Source organism: Ammospiza caudacuta, chromosome 21 (assembly GCF_027887145.1).
Source record: "Ammospiza caudacuta isolate bAmmCau1 chromosome 21, bAmmCau1.pri, whole genome shotgun sequence".
NCBI classification, from domain to species: Eukaryota; Metazoa; Chordata; class Aves; order Passeriformes; family Passerellidae; genus Ammospiza; species Ammospiza caudacuta.
Window position 1 is genome coordinate 11,434,904 of NC_080613.1, and position 21,475 is coordinate 11,456,378.

General features: G+C 46.9%; 1 protein-coding gene across 1 annotated transcript; it reads left to right on the top strand.

Annotated features, from left to right (window-relative positions):
- The first annotated feature begins 1,410 nt into the window (after positions 1-1,410).
- On the top strand, positions 1,411-19,795 carry UAP1L1 (UDP-N-acetylglucosamine pyrophosphorylase 1 like 1). The gene is made up of 9 exons (XM_058818204.1): positions 1,411-1,687; positions 8,470-8,674; positions 10,873-11,048; positions 12,026-12,198; positions 13,001-13,194; positions 14,032-14,172; positions 15,724-15,909; positions 16,680-16,746; positions 17,644-19,795. Exons 1-9 carry the CDS (start codon positions 1,411-1,413, stop codon positions 17,728-17,730), a joined length of 1,506 nt encoding a protein of 501 aa, XP_058674187.1. The 3' UTR covers positions 17,731-19,795.
- Positions 19,796-21,475: the final 1,680 nt, after the last annotated feature.

Consider the following 21,475-nt stretch of genomic DNA (forward strand, 5'->3'; position numbering starts at 1 on the left):
TGCTTATCAAACCTGATTTCCTTTTACAGCAAGGTGGCCCACCTGGTTGATCAAGGAAAGCCAGCTGAGGTAATCTCTTTGGATTTCAGTAAAGATTTCGATACAGTCTCTCCTAGTATCCTTCCAGATAAAATGTCCAGCATTCAGCTGGGTAAACACATCATGTGATGGGTGAGCAACTGGCTCATGGGTTAGGCACAAAGGGTGACAGTGACTGGGGTGACATTAGGCTGGCACAAGTCGCTAGTGGGGTTCTGCAAGGCTCCACCATTGCCCCTGTGCTCTTTAACGTTTGTTAATGACTTGGACGCAGGACTGGAAGAGAAACTGAGCAATTTTGCAGGTGATACAAAAGTGGGAGGAGCTGTTGACTCCCTCGAAGGGAGGGAGGCTCTGCAGGGAGACCTGGACCTAGAGATTTGGCAATTACCTACCATATGAAGTTCAGCAAGGGAAAATACCACATTCTGCACTTGGGATGGAGCAGCTCTGGATATACAAACAGACTGGGGAATGAGATGCTGGAGAAGAGCGTCACAGGAAGGAACCTGGGGGTCCTGGTTGACAGAAAGTTTAATGTGAGTCAGCAGAGCCCTGGAGCCAGGAGGGACATTTGTGTCCGGGGGGCATCATGTGGTGGTCAAGGGAGGGGATTGTCCCACTCTGCTCTGGGCTGGGGTGGCCTCACCTCGAGCCCTGATGGCAGTTTTGGGCCACAAAAGTAAGAAAGACATTAGGCCATTAGAGAGTTTCCAAAGGAGGGCAGCGAAGATGGTGAAGGGCCTTGAGGGGAAGCTGTAGGAGAAGTGGCTGAGACTTGGTCTGTTCAGCCTGGAGAAAAGAGACTGATGGTCACACTGTCAGTCTACAGCCTCCTCCTGAGGAGAAGAGAAGGGACAGACATTGATCGCATCTATAGTGACCAGGGACAGGATCTGAGGGAATGGCCTTAAGTTGTGTCAGGGGAGGTTCAGTTTGGATATTGGAAAAAGGTTCTTTCCCAGACGGTGTTTGTGCACCAGAACAGGCTCCCCAGGGAATTGATCACACCACTAAGCTGACAGAGCTCAAGCAGTGTCTGGACAACACTCCCAGGCACATGGTGTGACCTTGGGGATGGTGCTAGGCAGGGCCAGGAGTTGGACTCGATGATCCCTGAGAGTGCCTTCCATTCAGGCTATTCTGTGGTTCCATGGGGGAAGCGCTGCACTGGACGCAGCTCCTGCGGGGCCGGGAGTGGCGCGCGCCCACAAGCGCCTCCCGCCCCCTCAGAGCGAGAAGGCGCCGCCACTCCAGGACCGCGTGACCCGCGAGCGGCGGGGCGGGGCTCCGGGGGCGGGACGGCACCTCTGCCTCCGCCCGGCCCGGTGCTGCCGCGTCCCGCGCCGCTCATCGCGGGCTCCCCACGCCATGGACCCTCCCGAGGAGGTGCGGACGCAGCTGGAGCGGTGCGGACAGGCCCATCTGCTGCGGTTCTGGGCCGAGCTGGACACGGCGCAGCGCGGAGCGCTGCTGGCGGCACTGCCGCCGGGGCTGGGCGAGCACTGCCGGCAAGCGGCGGCGGCCGGGGCCCGCCAGCGCGGCCCGCACGAGCGCCTGGACGGCCGGATGGAGCCGCTCCCCCCCGAGCTGCTGGGCAGCGCCCGCCGCAGCGGCCCCGCCGCGCTGCAGCGCTGGGAGGCGGAAGGTGAGAGGGGCGCCAGGCCGCCTGTCCCTCCCGTTCTGGGGCTGCCGGGGTCCGGCGCGGAGGTTCGGGACCAGCCGCGTCCCGCCGAGCCCCAGCGGTGCGGGACAGGGGCGGCCCCCGGCGGGGCCCCGGGGCAGCAGCCGCCCCTTGCGGCGGCACCGCGGGGCGCTGGGCAGTCCATCCCCGGCACCGCGGGTGGGAGCCGCAGGGACGGCGGGTCGGGCAAGGAGGAAGAGAGCAGGTTCACGGCTACACCCCGGCCCTTAGCCCCGGCAGCCGGTGTCCTCGGCCCGGGGAACTTTGGTTGAGACACCGAGTTTTCTCTCTGCGTTATGAAATGCAGCGGCCGAGGCCCCGCGGCCGTGCCGGGCCGGATCAGAAGATCTCTACAACTCTGTGACAAGCAGTGATAGCTAGCTGGGGCTGAGTCTTTCCTCCCACAGAACAAGCAACGGAATAAAAGGAAAGAGCCTCAAGATGTGTCAGAGGAGATTCAGGTTGAATATTGAGGAAAATTTCTTCACTGAAAGGGTGATCGGGCATTGGCATAGGCTGCCCAGGGCAGTTGTGGAGTCACCATCCCTGGAACTGTTCAAAAAGCAAGTGGACAAGACACAATACTCTTTAGAGGACATGGGGTTGTTTTACAGTATCTGTCATGAAAAAAATGTAATACTAGAGGATTTAAAGGGGCTCCAAGAGAGCTTGAGAGGAACTTTGGACAAGGACTTGGAGTGACAGAGCAAGGGGTAATGGCTTCACACTTGACAGAGGGTTAGATTAGATATTAGGAAGAAATTGTTTCCTGTGAGTGGTGAGGCCTTGTCACAGGTTGCCCAGAGAAGCTGTGGCTGCCTCTGGATCCCTGAAAGTGTTCAGGCCAGGTTGGATGGGGCTTGGAGCAACTTGGGGTAGTGGAAGTTGTTTCTGCCTGTGGCAGGGGGTGGAATGAGATGGTCTTTAAGGTCCCCTGCAACCCAAACCATTCTATGACTATGAGTCCCTGGGGAGGGTGGGAGCCTGGGAGGTTTCATTGCTGCTTAGCTGGGTAGCTGCCTGGAGGATGAGCTCCCAGCCCACCAAAAGGTGCAAAGGCCAGTCTCAGGTGCTGATCCCCATCCTTGCTGTGTCATGTGCAGCAGGAGGCTGATGGGATCTGGGAGAAGCTCAGGAAAGTCCATAATCCATGATTATGGATTATGGTTATTAGCCTGTAGATGCAGGCTATTATTAGCCTGGTAGATGCAGGTATGTGAAAGCTAGGGGTAATGGGGGAGATGGTGGCTGGATGTGCCCTTCCCACAGCATGTAAGTCTTACATGGCTGTCCTGTGCTTTTTTCTAAGTGCACACTCTTATTTATTTATAAGGGCTCATATGTGTCTTGGATCTTTCTTTATAAAACATAACAGCACCATTAAAAAACAATTTTAATAATAAAAAGAAAGCCAGGAAGACCCACCTGGGTTGTAGAGATACTTGCCTGATTTTTGACAAGTGGTTGCACAGCCTTGGCCCAGCGTTGCCAGTAAAGAGGTGAGGATGTGTGGGCAGGGGAGTCAAATTTTCCAAGCAGAAACAGAAATAGAAGCATCATGGTCACAGGGCAGAGAAGCTTTTCTGCTGTGTCAGACTCCACTCATGGGGCTGAGGGGTGATGGAGGGAACATAAGCTGGTACAGTGAATCATAGAATCCCAGAATGGTTTAGGTTGGAAGGCACCTTAAGGACCATCTCATTCCACCCCTTGCCATGGACAGGGTCCCCTTCCACTGTTCCAGGTTGCTCCATGCCCTGTCCAGCCTGGCCTTGGAAACTTCCTGAGATCCTGGGTCAGCCACAGCTTCTCTGGATAACCCGTGCCAGGGCCTGCCCACGCCCACAGGGAACAATTTCTTCCCCATATTGCATATTGCATACAGCCATTCCCTGTATCCTGTCCCTCCATCCCTTGTCCCCAGTTCCTCTCCTGCTCTCCTGGAGCTCCTTTAGGCCCTGGAAGGGGATCTGAGCTCTCCCAGGATCTTTCTCGTCTCCAGGTAAATGCCCCCAGCTCCATGGCCTCCTCTGGACTCGCACCAGCAACTCTATGTCTTTCTCATGCTGACAGCCTCAGAGCTGAAGGCTGCACTGCAGGTGTGGTCTCACCTGAGCAGGACAGAAAATTCCCCTTTCTCACTTGCTGCCCCTTGTGGTATCAGCCCAGGGCACAGGGACTTTCTGGATGTTAGTGCACTTGGTCAGGGCATGTTGAGCTTCTCATCCACCCACACCCCCAAGTCCATCTTGGCACGGCTATTTGAGCGTGTCACAGTGAGGAGGAGGGGACCCTTTGAGCCCTAGAGGCAGATGGGGCTGGGTCAGGGCTCCATAGTTAAACTAACAGCTTTATCAAACTTGTCACTTGTCCCCCAGCCAGCTAGGCAAGTGAGGAGCTGGTGTGTCTGCTTGTATCATTGACTGCAGCATGGAAAGGAAAGGAAGGCCAGGCTACCTGTGTGGACTGGCCTTGCTGGTTGCCAGTACTGTCTGCAGCAGCCCAGGTCAAATATGTTTGAGATCCTGCTGCTGTGCCCAAATCATCTGGCCCTAAAGTCTGATGGCTCCAGGCCACCTCAGCCCTGCAGGCAGCCTGAATTTTTACCAGAAGGCCTACACACAGATGTTCTGTTTAATTTAGTTTGTTTTCATGATCTGGTTTAAGGCTGAAGAGGGATTTTATTTCCTGGAACTGGGCAATCAGGACAAAAGACTTTGTTCCACTGAACCCGGGCATTGCTGTGTGTCCCTGCAGATGTGGCAGCATTCCTGCATGGCATTTCCCAGTGGAACCAGCACCATGGGCACAGGCTTTGCAGGATCTTGGATCTCTGAGGGGATGCAGCTCTGAAAGGCCTTTGTTTGTGGTATGTTGAGCAGGCTGGGAGCAGATGAGCCATCCCAACCTGCTGTCCAGTGTCCCTGAGACTGCATGGCTGGTACAGCCTGTGGCTGTGGGGTCATCACCACACTGAGCTGAGATGCTCTGTGCTCTGTCTGTGGGTGTCTGAGCTCCCTACAGCTGCCACCTGCATTGCATCTCCAAAGACTGAACAGCTGAAATTATATCTCCTCCTTCCCCCTCCCCCTTTTTCTATCATAAAAAATTATGGATAAGAACCAGACAACTGAAAACTTGCTTTGGGAACACCTGAGATATTTTTAATAGTTAAAAAACTAATACTGTTGCTTTGTGTCTCAGACAAAAAAACTGCCTGGTCAGATTTGCGTTCAGATCTTAAACACTGACATTTAACAATCATATTTTCTGGGCAGCCCTAGGAATGATGGTATAAATCAAACATAAACACAACACTTTTTCATTCAGTCAGTATTTTATTAATGAAATCTAAGTCATGGCCATGGGCTGAGGTGTACCCCATCTCATCAGAGAGTTTGATGAGCCATTCTGGTTATCTGACTGCTTTGCAGAATTGAAAAGTTGGGAGTCTTTTTCTCTTACTGCTGTTGTAATGGGACTGATGTGCCTGTTCAGTAAGAAAATTCAGTCTGTTCTTGCAAGACCAATCTGTTCCTCCTACGAAATCTATTTTTGTTTTTTTACTTTTTCTGCAGAGTAGGACTAACTGCAGCATTGGTGGGTATCAGCATTTTCTCTTTAGCTGAGCTGTGTGTGTTTCATATGCTGCAGAAAATAAGGTGGATTTTTTTAAAGGGGATAGATCTTTCCATTGCAGCCAGATGAGTAAGTTCTTAGGAACTTTAGTTGTGAATGTTGGTAATTTTACAGTTGGGAAGTCAGAGCAGAGCTACTTACCCAAATTTTCGGTGTTATTTGTTTTTGTGGCGACCTAAGATCAGAACTTGGAAAAACTGTCTGAGTTGTAGGGTTGTATCATAAATACTGAGAATGCCATAAATTATGGGATGCACTCTTCTGTCTGGGTTATTCTTGTGCACCCTGGTGAACCCTCCTGGAATATGGCCCTGTCAGTCTGCGGGACTGTAAAAAAAGTGACATCATTGATGTTATCAGTGATACTACTTTGGGCTTGAGTTTATCCCCCTGAGGTTGAGGTTTCAGTCCCTGCAGTGAGAGGCCCCTCCAGGAGATGGGTTTGAGATGGCAACTCCTCCTCGAGCAGATCCCATCCCCTTGTCAAACTTCAGAGAACTTGCTATCTCCTGTGGGGTATCTTCATTTCATTGGGGTGATGCCAGCTGTGGCACCTGTGAGCTGTGGCTGAGAATTGTAGCTCCTTGATACTGTGGAGGAGAGTGGAGACCTCCTTGGTTTTCCCAATACAGTGTTGACTTCAGAGCGTCATTCATGTAAATGGTGCTCTTGGTCACAATCTGTTGCTCTGCAGAAATGTCTAATTTGGAATCTGTGCGATGTGGTCTGTTGCATCAGAATGTGAGTGTGTGTGTTGGTGTGAGGCTGGCAGTGCAGGGTGAAGATGCAGCAGGGCAAGTGCCTGACTTGTTCCACTGGTGGATGAATTTCAATGGCATTCCAAAGCAGCATCCCTCATGCTGCAGCAACTGAGAGCAGCAAATGCTGAGCTCAGACCTCAAGCAGCTTTGGTTTAAATTGCTGTGAAATACTTTAGCTCAAGTTTCAGTTCTAGATTATTTTAAAGAAAAGGAATTCTTAAAAAAATGTTTTAATTGCCCATTTCACAGAATCATGGAATGGTTTGGGTTGGAAGGGATGTTAAGGACAAGATTATCTTGTTCTAAGTCTCCAGCCATGGGTGTGGATGCCACCCACTCTGTGAGATTGCTCAGGGCCTTGTCCAACCAGGCATTGAGTATTTCCAGGGATAAGACCGAACAGTTTGGAAGTGTCCCACAGGGCAACTTTTTTAGGATTTTTTTCCCCTCCATAAATTATTTTCTGTGCAGGATCCCAGTAGGGAAACAGCCACCACCCACGCCAGGGCATAAGCTGATTTGGAGTCATGCTTTGGTGCCTCTCCATTCAGCTCTTTCCCTTCTCCTGCAGTGATGGCCTGCACTGGCAAACAGCTGAGTGTTCAGGAAAACTATGTGATGGGATTGGGGCAAGTACTTGTAAGTAATAGCTGAGACCCTCTGCTCTGTACTTTGAGTGTCATGGGCAGCTCAGTGGAAGCACAAAGGAGTCATTTATTGCTTGTGGTTTCTTGTGAAATGCTGGATTTCTTATTTGCATCACCCTGCAGCTCACCCAGATCCTCCCATGTCTTTTACATTACCAGTTGAAATCTATTCAAGCTTCCTCTGCTGTCCAAGGACCTCCTGAAACTTAGAAATCCCAAGATTTCCACACACAGGTTTCTTCTTAGGGAGCTCTCCTAATCCCACTTGGAGGATTGAAGATCTCCAGAGGTGGCTTCCAGCTCTCACTCCTGTGGCCCTGTGACCCCAGAGGTTACTCTACAGCAGAACCTTGGCTGTGGAAGTGGCCCCCTGTGTGCCAGGACACCATCAGTCTTTTTGGAAGGGGTGTGTTTAGGGAGAAAGTCTTGTGTTACTGCTGTGGTAAGACTGAAACTTTTAAGCATGGGAAGGGGAATGATGTTACTGTAATGTCATGGACAACTTAAGTCTTTGCTGAGAAAATTGCTGGAAGCTGCAGTTTTGAACAGAATTAAAATTCAGCCAGGTTATTAAAACAGCATGTGGTCTTCAAGAAGCACCATTTTTGCTCTGTTGTGCATTTAAACAGCCTATTATTTAAAGATTAGCATAAACACAATCCTGTTCTTTTCTAATTTAATTTTTTTGGTCCCCATATATTTCAGTCCAAATCAGGGATATTTTAGCCTCAGCTGTGGTTAATGTGAGGTGTTTCCTGAAGGCTGGGGTGCCCCACAGGCTGTCCTTGGCTGCAGGAGCAGTGGCAGTTCAGTGCTGTGTGATAGCGGAAGGCCCTGATAGCTACCTGCAGCAGAACTGTGGCTTCTGACATGGCAAGCCTAATGTTCCTTGCATTCCTAGAGAAACTCAAAAGTGTTCCCTAATGAAAAGTCTTTCTCACAGTTGTCAGTCGTTATTGTGATGTTGACTTTGGAGAAGGCAGGGACCAGAGTTGGAGAGCGATCTGAATGTTTATTATGTGCTCTGGTTCTTTCCCAGGTTTTGGACTTCCCTGATTTGTCAGGAGCACTGACACTGGTTTCAATTAGATTGTGGATTTTGTAGCTCGTGCAGGCTTGGCTGTATTACCAGCCCTGACTGCAGCTGTGTTCAGCTTCTATTGAAGCTGGAGCACAGGTACAGATAATTGATTAAGGCAGATTCCAGAAATCCTCCTGCTTTAAGATGATGAGACTCTGCTTCTTTGGGATATGGGAATGATAAGGGACCTCTGGAGGTCTCTAGTCCAACCCCCGTTTGAAACAAAACTGTAAACAGCCTCAGGGCAGGTCAGCTACAGCTTTACTGAAGTAAGCCTTGAAAACCTTAGGGGACATTCCTTCCTCTCTGAATGTCTTCTAGTGCTGCACTACCTCCCTAGTAAAGATTTTGTATCCTAATTTGAATCTCCAAAGCTGCAGCTCATGGCTATTGTCTGTTTTTGCACCAGTTGCTGCTTTAGGTAAAGAAACTGCTGCATCCAGGAGTTGAAAGGAATTTTCCCCTGTGCGTGCAGTGGCATATTTCTCTCTGAGCTGCCAACACTGAACTGGCAGCTTCTGGGTGTTGCCTGAGCTCTGCAGAAACGCTCAGGAGAAGAATGTAGGATGTTGATTGCTTTGGAGGTTCTTATATTCCCTTGGGCTTCTTTTTCTACAGGTTTACATCAGATTTCACAGAACAAGGTAGCAGTGCTACTTCTGGCTGGAGGACAAGGAACCCGCCTGGGAGTCAGCTATCCCAAGGGCATGTACAATGTGGGGTTGCCCAGTGGCAAGAACTTGTATCAGATCCAAGCAGAAAGAATCCGCAAAGTGGAGCAGCTTGCTGGCAAGAGACACCACTGCAAGTGTGTCATTCCCTGGTAGGTGACCTAAAGCCAGATCTGCTGTGCAGGGCTCTTTGCATTCCAGTCTTGCCCGTGTTGTCTTCAAGAGGCCCTGAGCTGGGTGCTTGTCCTGGTTTAGGGCAAATTTGTTAAAGAATCTGCAAAGGAGGGCCCCTCCAGCAAGCAAAACCCACATGGCCCCTCCCCCCAACCGGTTCGGGAAAAAATTCCTTGGAGAGAGGTGGAAAGAACCTGTTTATTTCAGGCACAGCACCCCCCAGCACACAAAATGAACAATACCCGATGACACCGCTCTGAGAAAGATGACAAAATCAGAAAGTCTCTTTCGGGGGTGGTTGCTCTGTTCTCAGTCCCTCTGGCGCTGGGCAGCTGCTGCAGCCAAACCTTCGGTGTTCCCGGGTCCCAGTCTGGAGCAGGTTCGAGATGGTCACAGAAACAGGAGAGGAGAAACAGTCCAGGAAGGAATGTGGACTGTTTAGCTAGAACTAGCTAATAAGCAGAGGCCAAAGCAGAGCAGAAGCGAGAGCAGAAAAGAGAGCAAGCAAAGCAGCAAGCTGAAAGCAAGAAGTGAAAAACATCCCTGTGTACTGCCCGTCTCTGTGTCCCTGATAAGAGAAACCCAAACAAAATTTCCACTCTTCAGAGTCGGTCTTAAAGGTACAGAACAGATGAATGGGGATACAAGCATCATAACGTCACCCCAGGACAGTGCTGTACAGAGACAGGTTGAGAGGAGCCTTTTGTTGGCAGGATTTGTGATGGCAGAGGCTGCAGGAGGGTGCAGAAGGATGGGAGGTGGCAGGTCCATGTCTGCAGACCTGAGGGATTGAGTGCTGCCTTTGTATCACTGACCACAACACTAACTGCTGTACCTTGCTGGCTTTGCAAGCAGCTACTGGCAATACTGTAAACAGTACTTTTCAGTGCTTTCTCAGGTTCTTGCATGGAGGACAACCTAGAGCTTGCCTTCCAAGCCCTTCTTCCTGCCCTTGTCCATAATTATGCAAAAACCTCTTGCTTTGTGTTCAGGCCACCTCCTGCTGTTGCTGTTTACAGTTGCCCATTCTGCTGGCTGCTCCTGGCATTCAAAAGAAATGAGCTCTGGGCAGAGTAAAAATGTGAATTCCCTATAGGGTATGGTGAGTGAGAGGAAGCAGAGGCACTGCAGATGTGTCTGGAAATTTCTGCTAAATGCTCTCTGTTAGACCATGAGGACTATGTAGAAATACCCTTTTGGAATCAGTGTCTGGTCTGAGGCAGGGTTTTGGCAGTGAAAGAGTAGGTGTCTGAGGGCTTCAGGGTGCCACATTGTTTTACAAATTGGAGGCCAAATTTGATTCATACATTGTTTCCTCATGGAAGGTGAGTCCATATTGTGCTTCTTCCTGAAGCCTTGTATACAGGACCTGAATTTCAAATGCATCATTCCTGGTGCTGCTGGAAGCCAGGATGGATTATTTGCAAGATGCCACATCTGTTTCCAGTTCCCCTCCTGGGGGTGAGGAGGCAGTTGGAGCATTTTGCTGCTCCAGTATACCTGGGCCCAGGCTATGGTGTGCTACAGAGATGTAAATTGGGGATGGGGAATTGAGGTCCAGGCTCTTCTATGTTGTTTTCTCCTGCTCACAGAGGACCCTGTATTCCTATGCTGATAGTTGTTGAAGAGTTTGACGGGTAGATGATGAAGGTGGTTTTTAGGCAGTAGTGGAGGAAGAGACAGAAGCAATGTGGAGCTGAAAGGAAAGGAGGAAATAGAAATACTTACAACAAAAACAAACCATGCAGCCAACATATGGAAATACTGCTGTTTGCCTTGGCACTGAAGAGGTGCTGGCAGAATGAATTGGCCAGGGTTTCTATAGACATTTAACATCAGTTTGAATCTAGAGTGAATGAGGGTGTTTTCTGCCCTTTGTCTTGTTTTCCAGCTCATTCAGGTATCCAGATGTTGTTCACATTTAGGGCAAGGCTCTTCTGTCCTGGCTGGAGCTAGGCCAGGGTAGAATCATGCCCTGATAAGAGCATAGGACCCCATGCAGCCTTACTGCAGGATGAGTTCTGGAGGAGAGCTCTCGTGTGCAGTTGCTCACCACAGGATGCTGCCGTGTCTCTCATTTTACACTCCTGGGATTCCTCTCTTTTTTCTTGAGTTTGTAGTTTTGCATTTTGCTTGTATTGTTCTTTCTCATTGCCAAGTCCCCATTCCTGCCTAGGTACATCATGACAAGTGAGTTCACACTGGGGCCAACAGAAGAGTTTTTTGTACAACACAACTACTTCAACTTGGACAGATGCAATGTTGTCATGTTTGAACAGAGGATGCTGCCTGCTGTCACCTTTGATGGGAAGGCTATCTTGGAGGAGAAGGGGAAAATTGCCATGGCTCCAGGTACCTGCTGTTTGCTCTTCCATACTGCGGTACTGTCGTATGTGTTGGTAGTTGCTATGGGCCCTCAGCCTGCCCGGGCACACAGAGTAGCTTCCAGTTAATGTGGAAAGGTTCTCTAATGTTTCAGGCTGGTAATCAGGAGCATACATCTGTTTAGTTCTGGCTGGACATTTGACCACAGCACATGGTTTTTTATCCAAGTCTGGGAGTGTTGGCAGGATTAAAAGTGCTGTGGCTGTGGGGTAGGAGAAAGGTGCATTAGCAGAGCTCTCTATGAGGTCTCTGGAGCGCTGCGTCCTGTGGTGAAGGTCAGGAGCTCAAGGCTGATAGCTGGAAATGGGCAAAAAAGCAGCAAGAAGATGAACTCTTTTCAAAATGACAGCAATGTCTCACCGTGTAATGTTCTTTTAACCTAGACATGGTAAGAGACTTGGTGAGGGCAGCCCAGCTGGGACTGTAAATGGGTGATCTGTGATAAACATGCACATGTCTTTTGTACAGCTGCAGTTCAAGCCTTTGAAAAGGCATTGAGAAGTTGGGGGGAGGAAGATAAACAGAGAATAAGATTTATTTTAGTCTTTCTCCAAGAAAGGGAATAAATATGCTTTTGCCCCCTACTGGAGGAGAAGTGTAAAAGAATTTCCCCACCCTCTGCATAGATTTGCCCTTTAGTAGTCTCCCTCTGAGGATCTTAGTAACCTTCATAAAGTCTCATAATGCTGCTCAGTGAGGCTGGTCCCTGTGGTCCCACTCTTCAAGTGAGAGAACTGGGGTGAAAAGAAGAACATGCTCCCCTGAACTGTGTGGCAGAACTGGAAATAAAACCTGTTACCGTTGACTCTTGGCTAGAAAGCATTCCATACTCTTCCATTCAATAAAGTTTGTGTAGTACTTTCTGCTTTTGCTCTGTTAGCTGGAAAAAACCCACCCCAAAGTTACAAATGAGCCAATACTTTCTCTTTTCTCTTGCATTATAGATGGCAATGGTGGCTTATATCGTGCTTTGATGGATAATAAGATCTTGGATGATATGAAGCAGCGTGGAATCCAGTATGTCCATGTATATTGTGTGGACAACATCCTCGTGAAAATGGCAGATCCAGTCTTCATAGGTTTCTGTATTTCCAAAGGGGCAGACTGCGGTGCAAAGGTGAAGCAGTGCTAGCACTCGGCTGGTTTACCATAGGGAGTTTGGGTCTGATGACACTTGGAAGCTGCTGGTTGCAGGGAGCTTACCCTTTGCCCATCAGCAGCTCACTCTGAGCAGGTTTAGAGTTCCTTGCTGCCTGCACTGCATTTCACATTCCTACCCGTGGGTGTCCTCTGTTCTTCCCAGAGTACTGTGGAAAATAAACCTCAGGTAGAGCAGGAAGTATATCTGCACAGGAAACTGCACACTGGAATTGCTTTGCACCTATGCCCAGTCCTTGCTACGAAGGCACTTGGGCTGTCTAGAAGCCATATTGGACTGGGTTGTGTTTTATAAATGCACCTTTAAGTCTAATGGAGGCATTTCTTGCACTCTGCTGTGGAAGATGGGGAAAGCCTTAACAGCCTGGATTTTGTTAACCTAAAGCAACACGTGTCTGAAGAGAAATTTATGTTACCTGAGTCATTAGCTCTGTTCAGGCAAATGGAAGTTGAAGGCTTATAGCTGCAAACAGCTTGCTTTTAATGCCAGATCCTGGTCCTGGATAAGAAAAGTGCCCCCCACTATGCAGATTGCTTTTATCTGTCTTCTGAGAAACTGTCAAATTAAGTGGTTGAGTACTGGTGTTTATGTTGAATTGTTGGGCAAAATGTGCCTCCAGACTACTCTGTGCCCCTTACACAGCCCTGAGGTGCTGGAGGATCAGCAGGCAACGGTCCCATGGGATTGTTTGTACTTGGGAGTTGGAATAGTCCTGGGATTTTCTCCCTGTTTGTTATAAATCTGTGTCCTGTGGCTGCAGGTGGTGGAGAAGGCCTACCCCACAGAGCCTGTTGGGGTGGTGTGCTGTGTGGATGGCGTGTACCAAGTGGTGGAGTACAGCGAGATCAGCCCGGAGACTGCACAGCAGCAGCGCCCTGAGGGGGGACTGGTGTTCAGTGCTGGCAACATCTGTAACCACTTCTTCACTGTTGAGTTCCTGGAAACAGTGGCCCAGTAAGTCCCAGCAGACCTTCTAGGTAGCTGTGCTGCCCAGAAATACCTCCAAGACTGGGTGTTCCTGTTTTGCACTCTGGAATTTTAGTTACGGTTATTACCTGTGTTGCCTTTCACCTCCTATCTCTTCCAAACAGTTCCAAACACCGGAATCCCCTTTCTGACAGCCCCAGCATACTCTCCAGGCCCTACCCAAGGAAGAGGTTCCCAGGTTCACTGTAACTAAATCAATTGAGATATACCAGTGCACAATCTTCCTGGGCCTTCAAGGGTGAGCAGCTGTGCAGGCTGCAGTGTGGTCAGTGGTGCAGCCTCATACCATGGATTTCTACAGTGAATGTCAGCCATGCCAGTGCTTGGGACAACAGAGTTTGTGGGAGAGGGTGAGGTTGCGGGTGGACTCTGTACCTTGGTGTGGGGAATGGGGATGTGATGCTGGACATTCAGTGAGCAGCTGTACAACCTTCCTGAAGAGCTTGAACCACCTTTGCGTGAGGGATCTGCCCTGCTCCATTTTCAGCCCAATCAGGTAACAATTTGGGTTGCCTCTTTTTTTTTTTTTGTAACCTCTGCCTGCAATTTCAGCTTGATGCATACTTCTCCCTCTCCTCTGACTGTCATGTCCCAGTGGTACAGAGAGAGCCCATGGCCAGGCTGCTCTGCTTAGGGAAGTGTTTCCTGGATGTGAATTTCATCACTTGGGAGGGAGCAACACCCACAAACAGTTGAGAGTTGACCTAGAGCAGTAATGAGCCATTTGCTTCCCTCAAGTGTATTGCTTTTTTTCCTAAGTGGGCTTGAACTAAATAAAATGGTTTGTTTCTTCTCCTTTTGCAGGAAATGGGAGTCACAGCTGAAGCATCATGTAGCTATAAAGAAGGTGCCCTACATTGACAAGGAGGGAAATCTGGTAAAACCACTAAAACCGAACGGGATAAAGCTGGAGAAGTTTGTGTTTGATGTGTTCCAGTTCTCTAAGTTAGTGACAGACATAATTTTACTTTTCTCCTCCCCTTCTCAGTGTTTGTTTGAATGACTGTAGGTTGAAACAAGCCATCCCAGGGAGCACGTGGTTTGTGGGTGTCTTGTTAGGAAGGTTGTTGGATCTACACCCAGCTTCAATCCAACAGTAACACTGCGGGCTCTAAGGGGAGCTCACAAGGCACTCAATGCTTGCACCAACCCTGCTCCCAGACTGGTCATCCTCCTGAGGATGTGTTGGCTGCCCTGGCCTCTGCCAGCCTGGGAAAAACAAAAGGAAATTGAGTGCAAAGCCAATGGAGCACATATTGGAGTATTCAGACTTGCAAAAATTGGGTCTTTCAGCATTGTGGCTTCCTGGACAACTGCAGCTCTGGTTACATTTTTGGGTGCTGTTAAGCCAGGGCTCAGCTTGTACCCTTTGTGCTTGGAAAACTGTTTACTTAAGCACCGTGGGGCCAAGTGGAACTGTCAGTGTTCGCTTTCCAAATTCTGCAACATAGCTGGGAGTGCTGTGACATACCTAGTAAGGGATACTTGTGTCTAGGGAATATAGGATTTTAGCAATTAAGCATAAGTGTTGTTATAAAATCTATTTTTCCAAGGTCTCAAATTCAGCAGTGAAGATTCTGTTTTAGGCTTTAATAAATGCCAAAGAGGGACCTCAGGCAAACTGAATTATCTTTGATTTGGGATACTATTTCTCTTTTTATATTATTTCCTTTAGAATAGAGAGCTCAAGGTTTGAACCAGTATCTGTTTCCTAACATGTGTTAAATAAAGTAGTATCAAACTAAAGACAAAACCACAACCCAGGGTGATGGGAACGCTGCTGAGTTCTGAGCCATGACAGAACTCATTTGCAAGCAGTGGTTCCTTGTGGTTTTTTAACAGCTCAAAAACACCTTTGCAGCTGTGCTTCACACGTGAAGTGCAGAAATGCACATATGTTGTGGTGGTGCTTTTTAATTTGCACTCCCATTTCTGGTAAACAGCTGTAGGTAAGACTTCACAATCACCTGTGAGGCCTCCCTTGTTGCTTGTTTGTCCCTAGGAGCTGGTGTCCTTAGTTGGTCCTTACCTACAGACTCCCAAGCAGGGGGTATTTCTTGGAGCATGGTGGAGTGCTCTGCAGTGAGTGCACTGCTCACGCTCTGCCCAAGCTCTGGACGGTGCTGTGCTCTCTGTCCTGCTGTGTTCTGAGCTGTCTTGTCCAAGAAACCCCCACTGCCTAAAAAAGTTTCTGTGGCATCTCTGCTGAACTGTTTCTTTTTCTCTCCCCTGAGCACAGCTCTGGTAAGTTGGGAGGCTGCTGTTAAGTTCCCAAAGAGAGAAGGCTTCTGTTTTTTTTTCCATTCTACAGCCCTGGTACTCCTTGGGTCTTCAGAATGGTAGTGGGCTTCCCTTGGCTTGACTGCCTCAGGCTGTGTACAGTGCTTCTCCCAAAAATATATATGAGCCTTTCCCCATGAATGTTATTGTTGCATTAGAGGGTCTGATGACTAGCTCTGGTTTTCATGATCATTGTTTTCTTCCCTTTGCTGGTAGGAATTTTGTGGCATTTGAAGTTCTGAGAGAAGAGGAATTCTCACCACTAAAAAATGCAGACACAGCTGACAAAGATACTCCTACCACCGCTCGGCAAGCCCTCCTGGCCCAGCATTACCGCTGGGCTCTCAAGGCTGGAGCCAGATTTGTGGATGAAAATGGTTGCAGGATACCGGAAAAACTCAGGTATAAATCTCTGACCTTCTCTGCCTCTTCTCTCATGGAAGAGCTCAGCCATGCCAGCTGGCCAATGGCACATGCTGGGCTCTCCAAAATCAAGCATTAGTGTAATCACAGGGTCGTTTAGTGTGATTTTTGTTCAGCAGGTCCTCTCTGGATATGCAGGTTGATATCTACACTTCCTGCTCCTCTTATGAGCACCACACCTGTGGGTGCTCCAGGTAGTTAGCGCTTGGGGCTCTGGGCATTCTCTCTGGCAGATCCCTGTTCTTGGGGTTATGAGTTGGCCCTTCCTATAGCACCTTGTTAGACAATGGCAGTCTTTTCCATCACTCTGGAATTAGCAATGCAAGGAATTTTAATTTGTAGGCCCTGACAGCTTTTTTGACTGTGTCCCCGACACGATTCTCAGGTGGTCTTAAGGATTGGTTGTCAGAGTGATTACCAGTTCAGATACCTTCCTGCATCAGGTGTAATGGAAAGCTGCTTTTACTCTGTGGAGCCATTACTTCATCAACTCATAGTTCAATAGACCCACAAGTTGTTGATTTTACTTGAAAAGTATCTCTGTAAAAGGGGCGTTTTGGTTTTGCTGAGTAACATTTGGGACCTGTTAATTCCTTTTTATTTTCACACTTTGTTTTCACACAATGTCTGGTGCATGTGACTTTAACAAATGTCTTACCCTTCTGGATATCCTATTCTGGATAAACTTTGAAGAAGAAGCACTGTTTTTTAACCATGGCAGGAAGTTAATCCTGTGTTCTCTTCTTTAGTCTCTCAGGAACTGAAGATCCTCCGGCTGTGTGTGAGATTTCTCCATTAGTGTCTTACTTTGGAGAGGTGAGAATAGCTTTCTATGGAGGCATTTTTAAGAGTGTGCAGGTATGCATCTGACTTCCTTCCAAACAGGTGTTTTCTTTAGCCTGGGCTTGATGAGAAATGGTAAGATCAAGGAAACAGGGACTTGGGCTCTGTGTTATCATTATGTAGTTCCATTATGATTTACTCTTCAGCAGTTTGTTCACTCTCACTTTTAGCTATCTGTAAAATGAGATTTGCAACAAGGCTGCAGTTTCATTAAGGTTTGTGAGCACTTTGAGATCTTAATAAGAAGTGCAGAATATTCAAATTTGGAAAACCATGGGTTCTATGCTTATTTGTGCTCATATCCCACAGTAAGTGAATCCTGACTGAGAAATATGATATGTATGTTGGCTTTAGGGAAGCCATTTCTCAAGTTTGTCCCTCTGAAAATAATTGATCCTGAGAAACTTCCTTCCATTTAATAATGAGAATAGGAGCTTCCCTATTGGATGGACAGGGTGAGAAATAGTAGATTGCAGGAGAATGTGTGGGCACTGTTTGCTTGGTTTCCACATGTGTTAACTTGCAAGCCAGCTACCTGCAGTAGGTGTATTCCTCAACACGTGCAGGTGACAAACTCATTGCAATCAACAGGCTGTCAGAACAAAACGAAAACACGGAAATTAGACTTTTCTTTGCCAGGATTATTCTAATGTCAGTTAAGGACACACCTTCCCACATTGTTCTCCCAAGAAGTTTGTTTCTGACATCAGCTTTTATGGTTCCTCAGCACCTCTGCTTCTTGAACCCCAGAAACACTTTCTGTCACTGGGAAAACTGTAACTCTTGCCTTGTCCCTGACCTTTGTCTGCCACTTGAGGAGTTAAAATAGTGCATTTACAGCCTAACAATACTGTTCTCACACCTTCTCAGGGTCTGGAGGTGTACATGAAGAACAAAGAATTCCCTTCTCCATTTGTACTCGACGAAAAAAAAATGGAAATGCTGGAAAATTCTTGAAGTGGGAAGTCTTTCCTTCTCAAATCAGATCCATGTTTATTAGATCCATTTTAAGAACCGACAGTACTAAAATGCACTATGAAGTGCATTATAAAAAATGGATTTTGTGAATTAACACTTTCTGGGTGCTAAACAGATCCTACATTTCTTATTTACTGTTGCAAATGAATACAGAAAAGAGCCAGTCAAGGCCTGATAAATCAGCTTTGCCTTCAAGAAGATTCAGTTTCTTTAGTGCCTTGTTAGTTGTCTTGGTTGTGTTGGTGTGGTTGTTTTTTTTTTTGTTTGGTTTTGTTTCTAAATCATGTGCACAGTTGGAGTCAGACTAAGGTCCCATCCTGAAAAATATGGAAGGACTTTGGATACTGAGGTTTTATCTCCAGTGGTCAGTTTTTTCCTAATCATGTGCTGATTAGAAGATCCAATTCAGCAATTGCATCCTCTAAGCAGATCATATAGAGTCTGCTATATGGAGGGATGTTGCTGTGCCTAAGCATTGCTTGAGGCTTGGATTCCAAAGTAGAACAGACTAGTTTTGTTTCTGGGCTCACTGGTGCCATCCTTAGACTGATTGCTCCTTACAGTTGTAGTGACTTTTTTAATTAAAAAAAAAAAAAGAATATTTTCATGACCCTCTGCCCTTCCTGACTATAACAGTTTTCGTTTCCATTTCCTGTTTAATATATACCATATCCCTCAGACAAGGTTCTCTTGGGGTACCTGAAAGTAGTAAAAGAAACAAATCCCAGTGGTAGAATTTAATGCCTAACCAAAACAAAAAAAAAAAGACTCTCAGCATCAACAGGGTACACAGTAAAACACCAGCCTCTGCTTCTACAGTTTTTCTCCAAGTGATTTTCCAGCACTCTTTCACTTAGGAAGTAATTCCATAGATGCCTTTCTTTTAGATATGTTACTAACCACAATGTAAAGTGTCAGCTAATGAAGGACACTAATTGTCAGAACACATGTAGCATGCAAACTCAGCCCTGGCCAAGGAGTCTCAGGGTATCACTGACCCACCAGTGATTCTTCATGTTCAGTTTTTGGACACTGCCCCAGAAAGCTCATGCCCATCTGATGCAGAACCTGCGCTGAGCATACCTGACTCAGAATGTTTCAGCCTTGGTGAGGATGTGTCAGCTGCACGCTCTGGTGGCTGGCCTTGGCATCAGAAGTGTTCCATACTCTCCCCCTAAACATGGTGTTAGGGAAGGTAGCGAGAAAGACATTTCATCTGAAATGTTATTACATGCATCAGCTTCTACTGAGGAATTGCTTATGCTATTTCATTAACTTAATAATTAAGTTCCATGGCTTTCTGCAATTTCTGATGTGAAGCTCTATCCAGAATAATAGAGAAGGGAATGGGGAAGTATGAAAATGACTTTGAGAGTAAATACAGTTTGCAAGTATGCTCAAGTTTTCCAAAGAAAGCATCTAAATGTCATTATCAGAGTTTTTGGTTGTAAAGTGTTTCTGCATGAACTTGAGTAATGAGCCTTTCATACATGCAGACCAGCTAATGACTGGTTCTGATTACCTCAGTTGGCATGTGCAGACAGTAATTAACATTTTTAGTATAAATGAAGCATTTGTCCTGGTCACCCAATTCTGTAGTCTTTTTGCAGTGTTTCTGTGACACATTCCATTCCTGTCAGTCAAGTTTTATATCTGAGAACAAATTGTGTTGTATATTTGTATTGCTCAGAATATATATTGTTGTATATTTGTATATCTTTTATACTGTGCTGTGCTATAAAAAAATATTTCTTTTGCTTTTTCTAAAGTTCTTTCTCTTTTGAAGCTTCAGTTTCCATGCACACAGAACAGAGCTGCTTACATGGTTTTCAAGAAGTTAAATTAGAATGCTAAATGTCTTGTCTCTTGGGTTTTTTATTTTCTATGACTCTTCACATTTTAAACTGGAACATAGAAACAATTTCCAGAGAACTTTAACAAAAAAAAATCTGTCCTTATGTAACAGTCTTTGTACACATTATAAAATGAAAGAAAATACCTGAAACAAAGGGAACACCTGTACTACTTCAGAAACTTCTGGACATCTAAGCATTTTTAACAATAAAGATGTTACTGTGATTTATATGTGTTTATATGTGTTTCTTGTATGTGAGAAAAGACATGCTTCTTGTCTCTGTCCTGTAAATGTTGTCACTACAGCTGCAGGATGGTGTCACTGCTGGTGCATCTGGAGACTGCAGTGCCCACTCTTCGGATTACAGGGGCATATGGAACTGAGCAGAGGGTGATTCCTGAAGGGAGTTGACATTGTGGGATCTATTTTTTCATCAGAAAATAGAATATTGTGTTCTTGTCTCCAATGCTGTATATTTTTTCCAAACCTTTCATCTTAATTTATTGAGGGAGGGGAGTTTAATTGCAGGTGGTGGTTGTCTTATTTCAAGTAGATTTGAGTAATATGGTTCTGAGTCAGTCTCACAGCTGGTGTGTAGGTAATGAGCACTCGCTGCAATGCAACTTTAACTTTGCTTTCCAATGAGAGGCACTTCTTAAACAGGGCTCTATTTATAGCACAATCAGTAGGAAAAGGCAGAAATACCTCAAAAATGGTAGACTGCTGTCATTTGGGGCTTTAGGGCTGAACCCAGCAAATGTCAGAAGCAAATGTTCCTTTCTTACCTCTTTGCCCCGTTTCTCTCTTGACACCCATGTGCAAGCTGCTGGGGATTTAAATATGTTTTTAAATATGTTTACACAAATCAGTAGTTTCCTGTGATAGGAAAATTAATACTAAAAATGAATGCATGCTTTAGGCATCTTAAATTGTTCTTCTGCTTGTTTATGTGCTCTTCGTATCTACCAGGATTTTTGATTGATTAGTTCTCTTAATCCTTAAATGATCAGAAAACACCAAATTTTCTTGAGATCTACTGTGAGGTGGATTCCAAATATAAAGGCTCAAATGATGGACACTAACCTGCCACTTAGGCACGGCTGGAGGTGAATTCACTGCCAGCACTTAGAGCAGCAGTCTTAAACCAGCTGCTTCAATGCTGCCGTCTTCCTCTTGGATTATGAACCTGCGCTTGAAGTTATTATTTGCTATGCTATGGCTCTGAAGGTGTACATCACTAAACGATGCTCTTCCCTACTCCAGCTGAGTATGTCCCTCCTTCTCCGCAGGGAAATTTTTAATTGCAGAGGGAGTGGCACAGGGCTGGGGGGCTGTGGAGGAGCAGCTGAAGGAAGGAATTGTGTGGGATGAGTACTTCCTACTGCATACCAAAATTCAGTGCCAGGTCTTATGGAAGGGTCTATTTACACAACTAGTTAAGTTGCTTTTCACCCACGCACATCCTCTCACAGATTCCAGTTGTCTGCTCTCAGGCTCGTGTTCCTGCACTGCCTGCTGGAAAACTGTTGTGTCTCGGTGTTTCCGCGGCAGGTGACAATGCCATCAGACAGCATTTCCTGTGCTCTCGGAGGCAGCAGCACTTCGGGGTTTTCCCGCACGGGTCCGGGCACAGTGCTCTGTGCCGGGGCTGCACCTCACCACAGCGGCCCACTCTCCGTTCCATGGAGACTTGCAAGCCATTTACTGAGTTTATTTTCCTTATTATCTACCACATGCATGTCTTCATTTACAGTTCTTCCATGCCAATGATTCTGTGACCGGTCTCTATGTTGTAGTCTCACGACACCGAAGAACAGCGAGGATTCCCAGCCTTTCCTTCGCCTCACTGCCCACCCCAGCAGCTGCTGT

Bases quoted from the DNA above. Each gene is read 5' to 3' on its own strand.
- UAP1L1 (XM_058818204.1), top strand. From the start codon at position 1,411: ATGGACCCTCCCGAGGAGGTGCGGACGCAGCTGGAGCGGTGCGGACAG. The intron at 8,675-10,872 runs GTAGGTGACCTA...ATTCCTGCCTAG, and splicing joins TGCAAGTGTGTCATTCCCTG to GTACATCATGACAAGTGAGT. The intron at 14,173-15,723 runs GTTAGTGACAGA...CTTTGCTGGTAG, and splicing joins GATGTGTTCCAGTTCTCTAA to GAATTTTGTGGCATTTGAAG.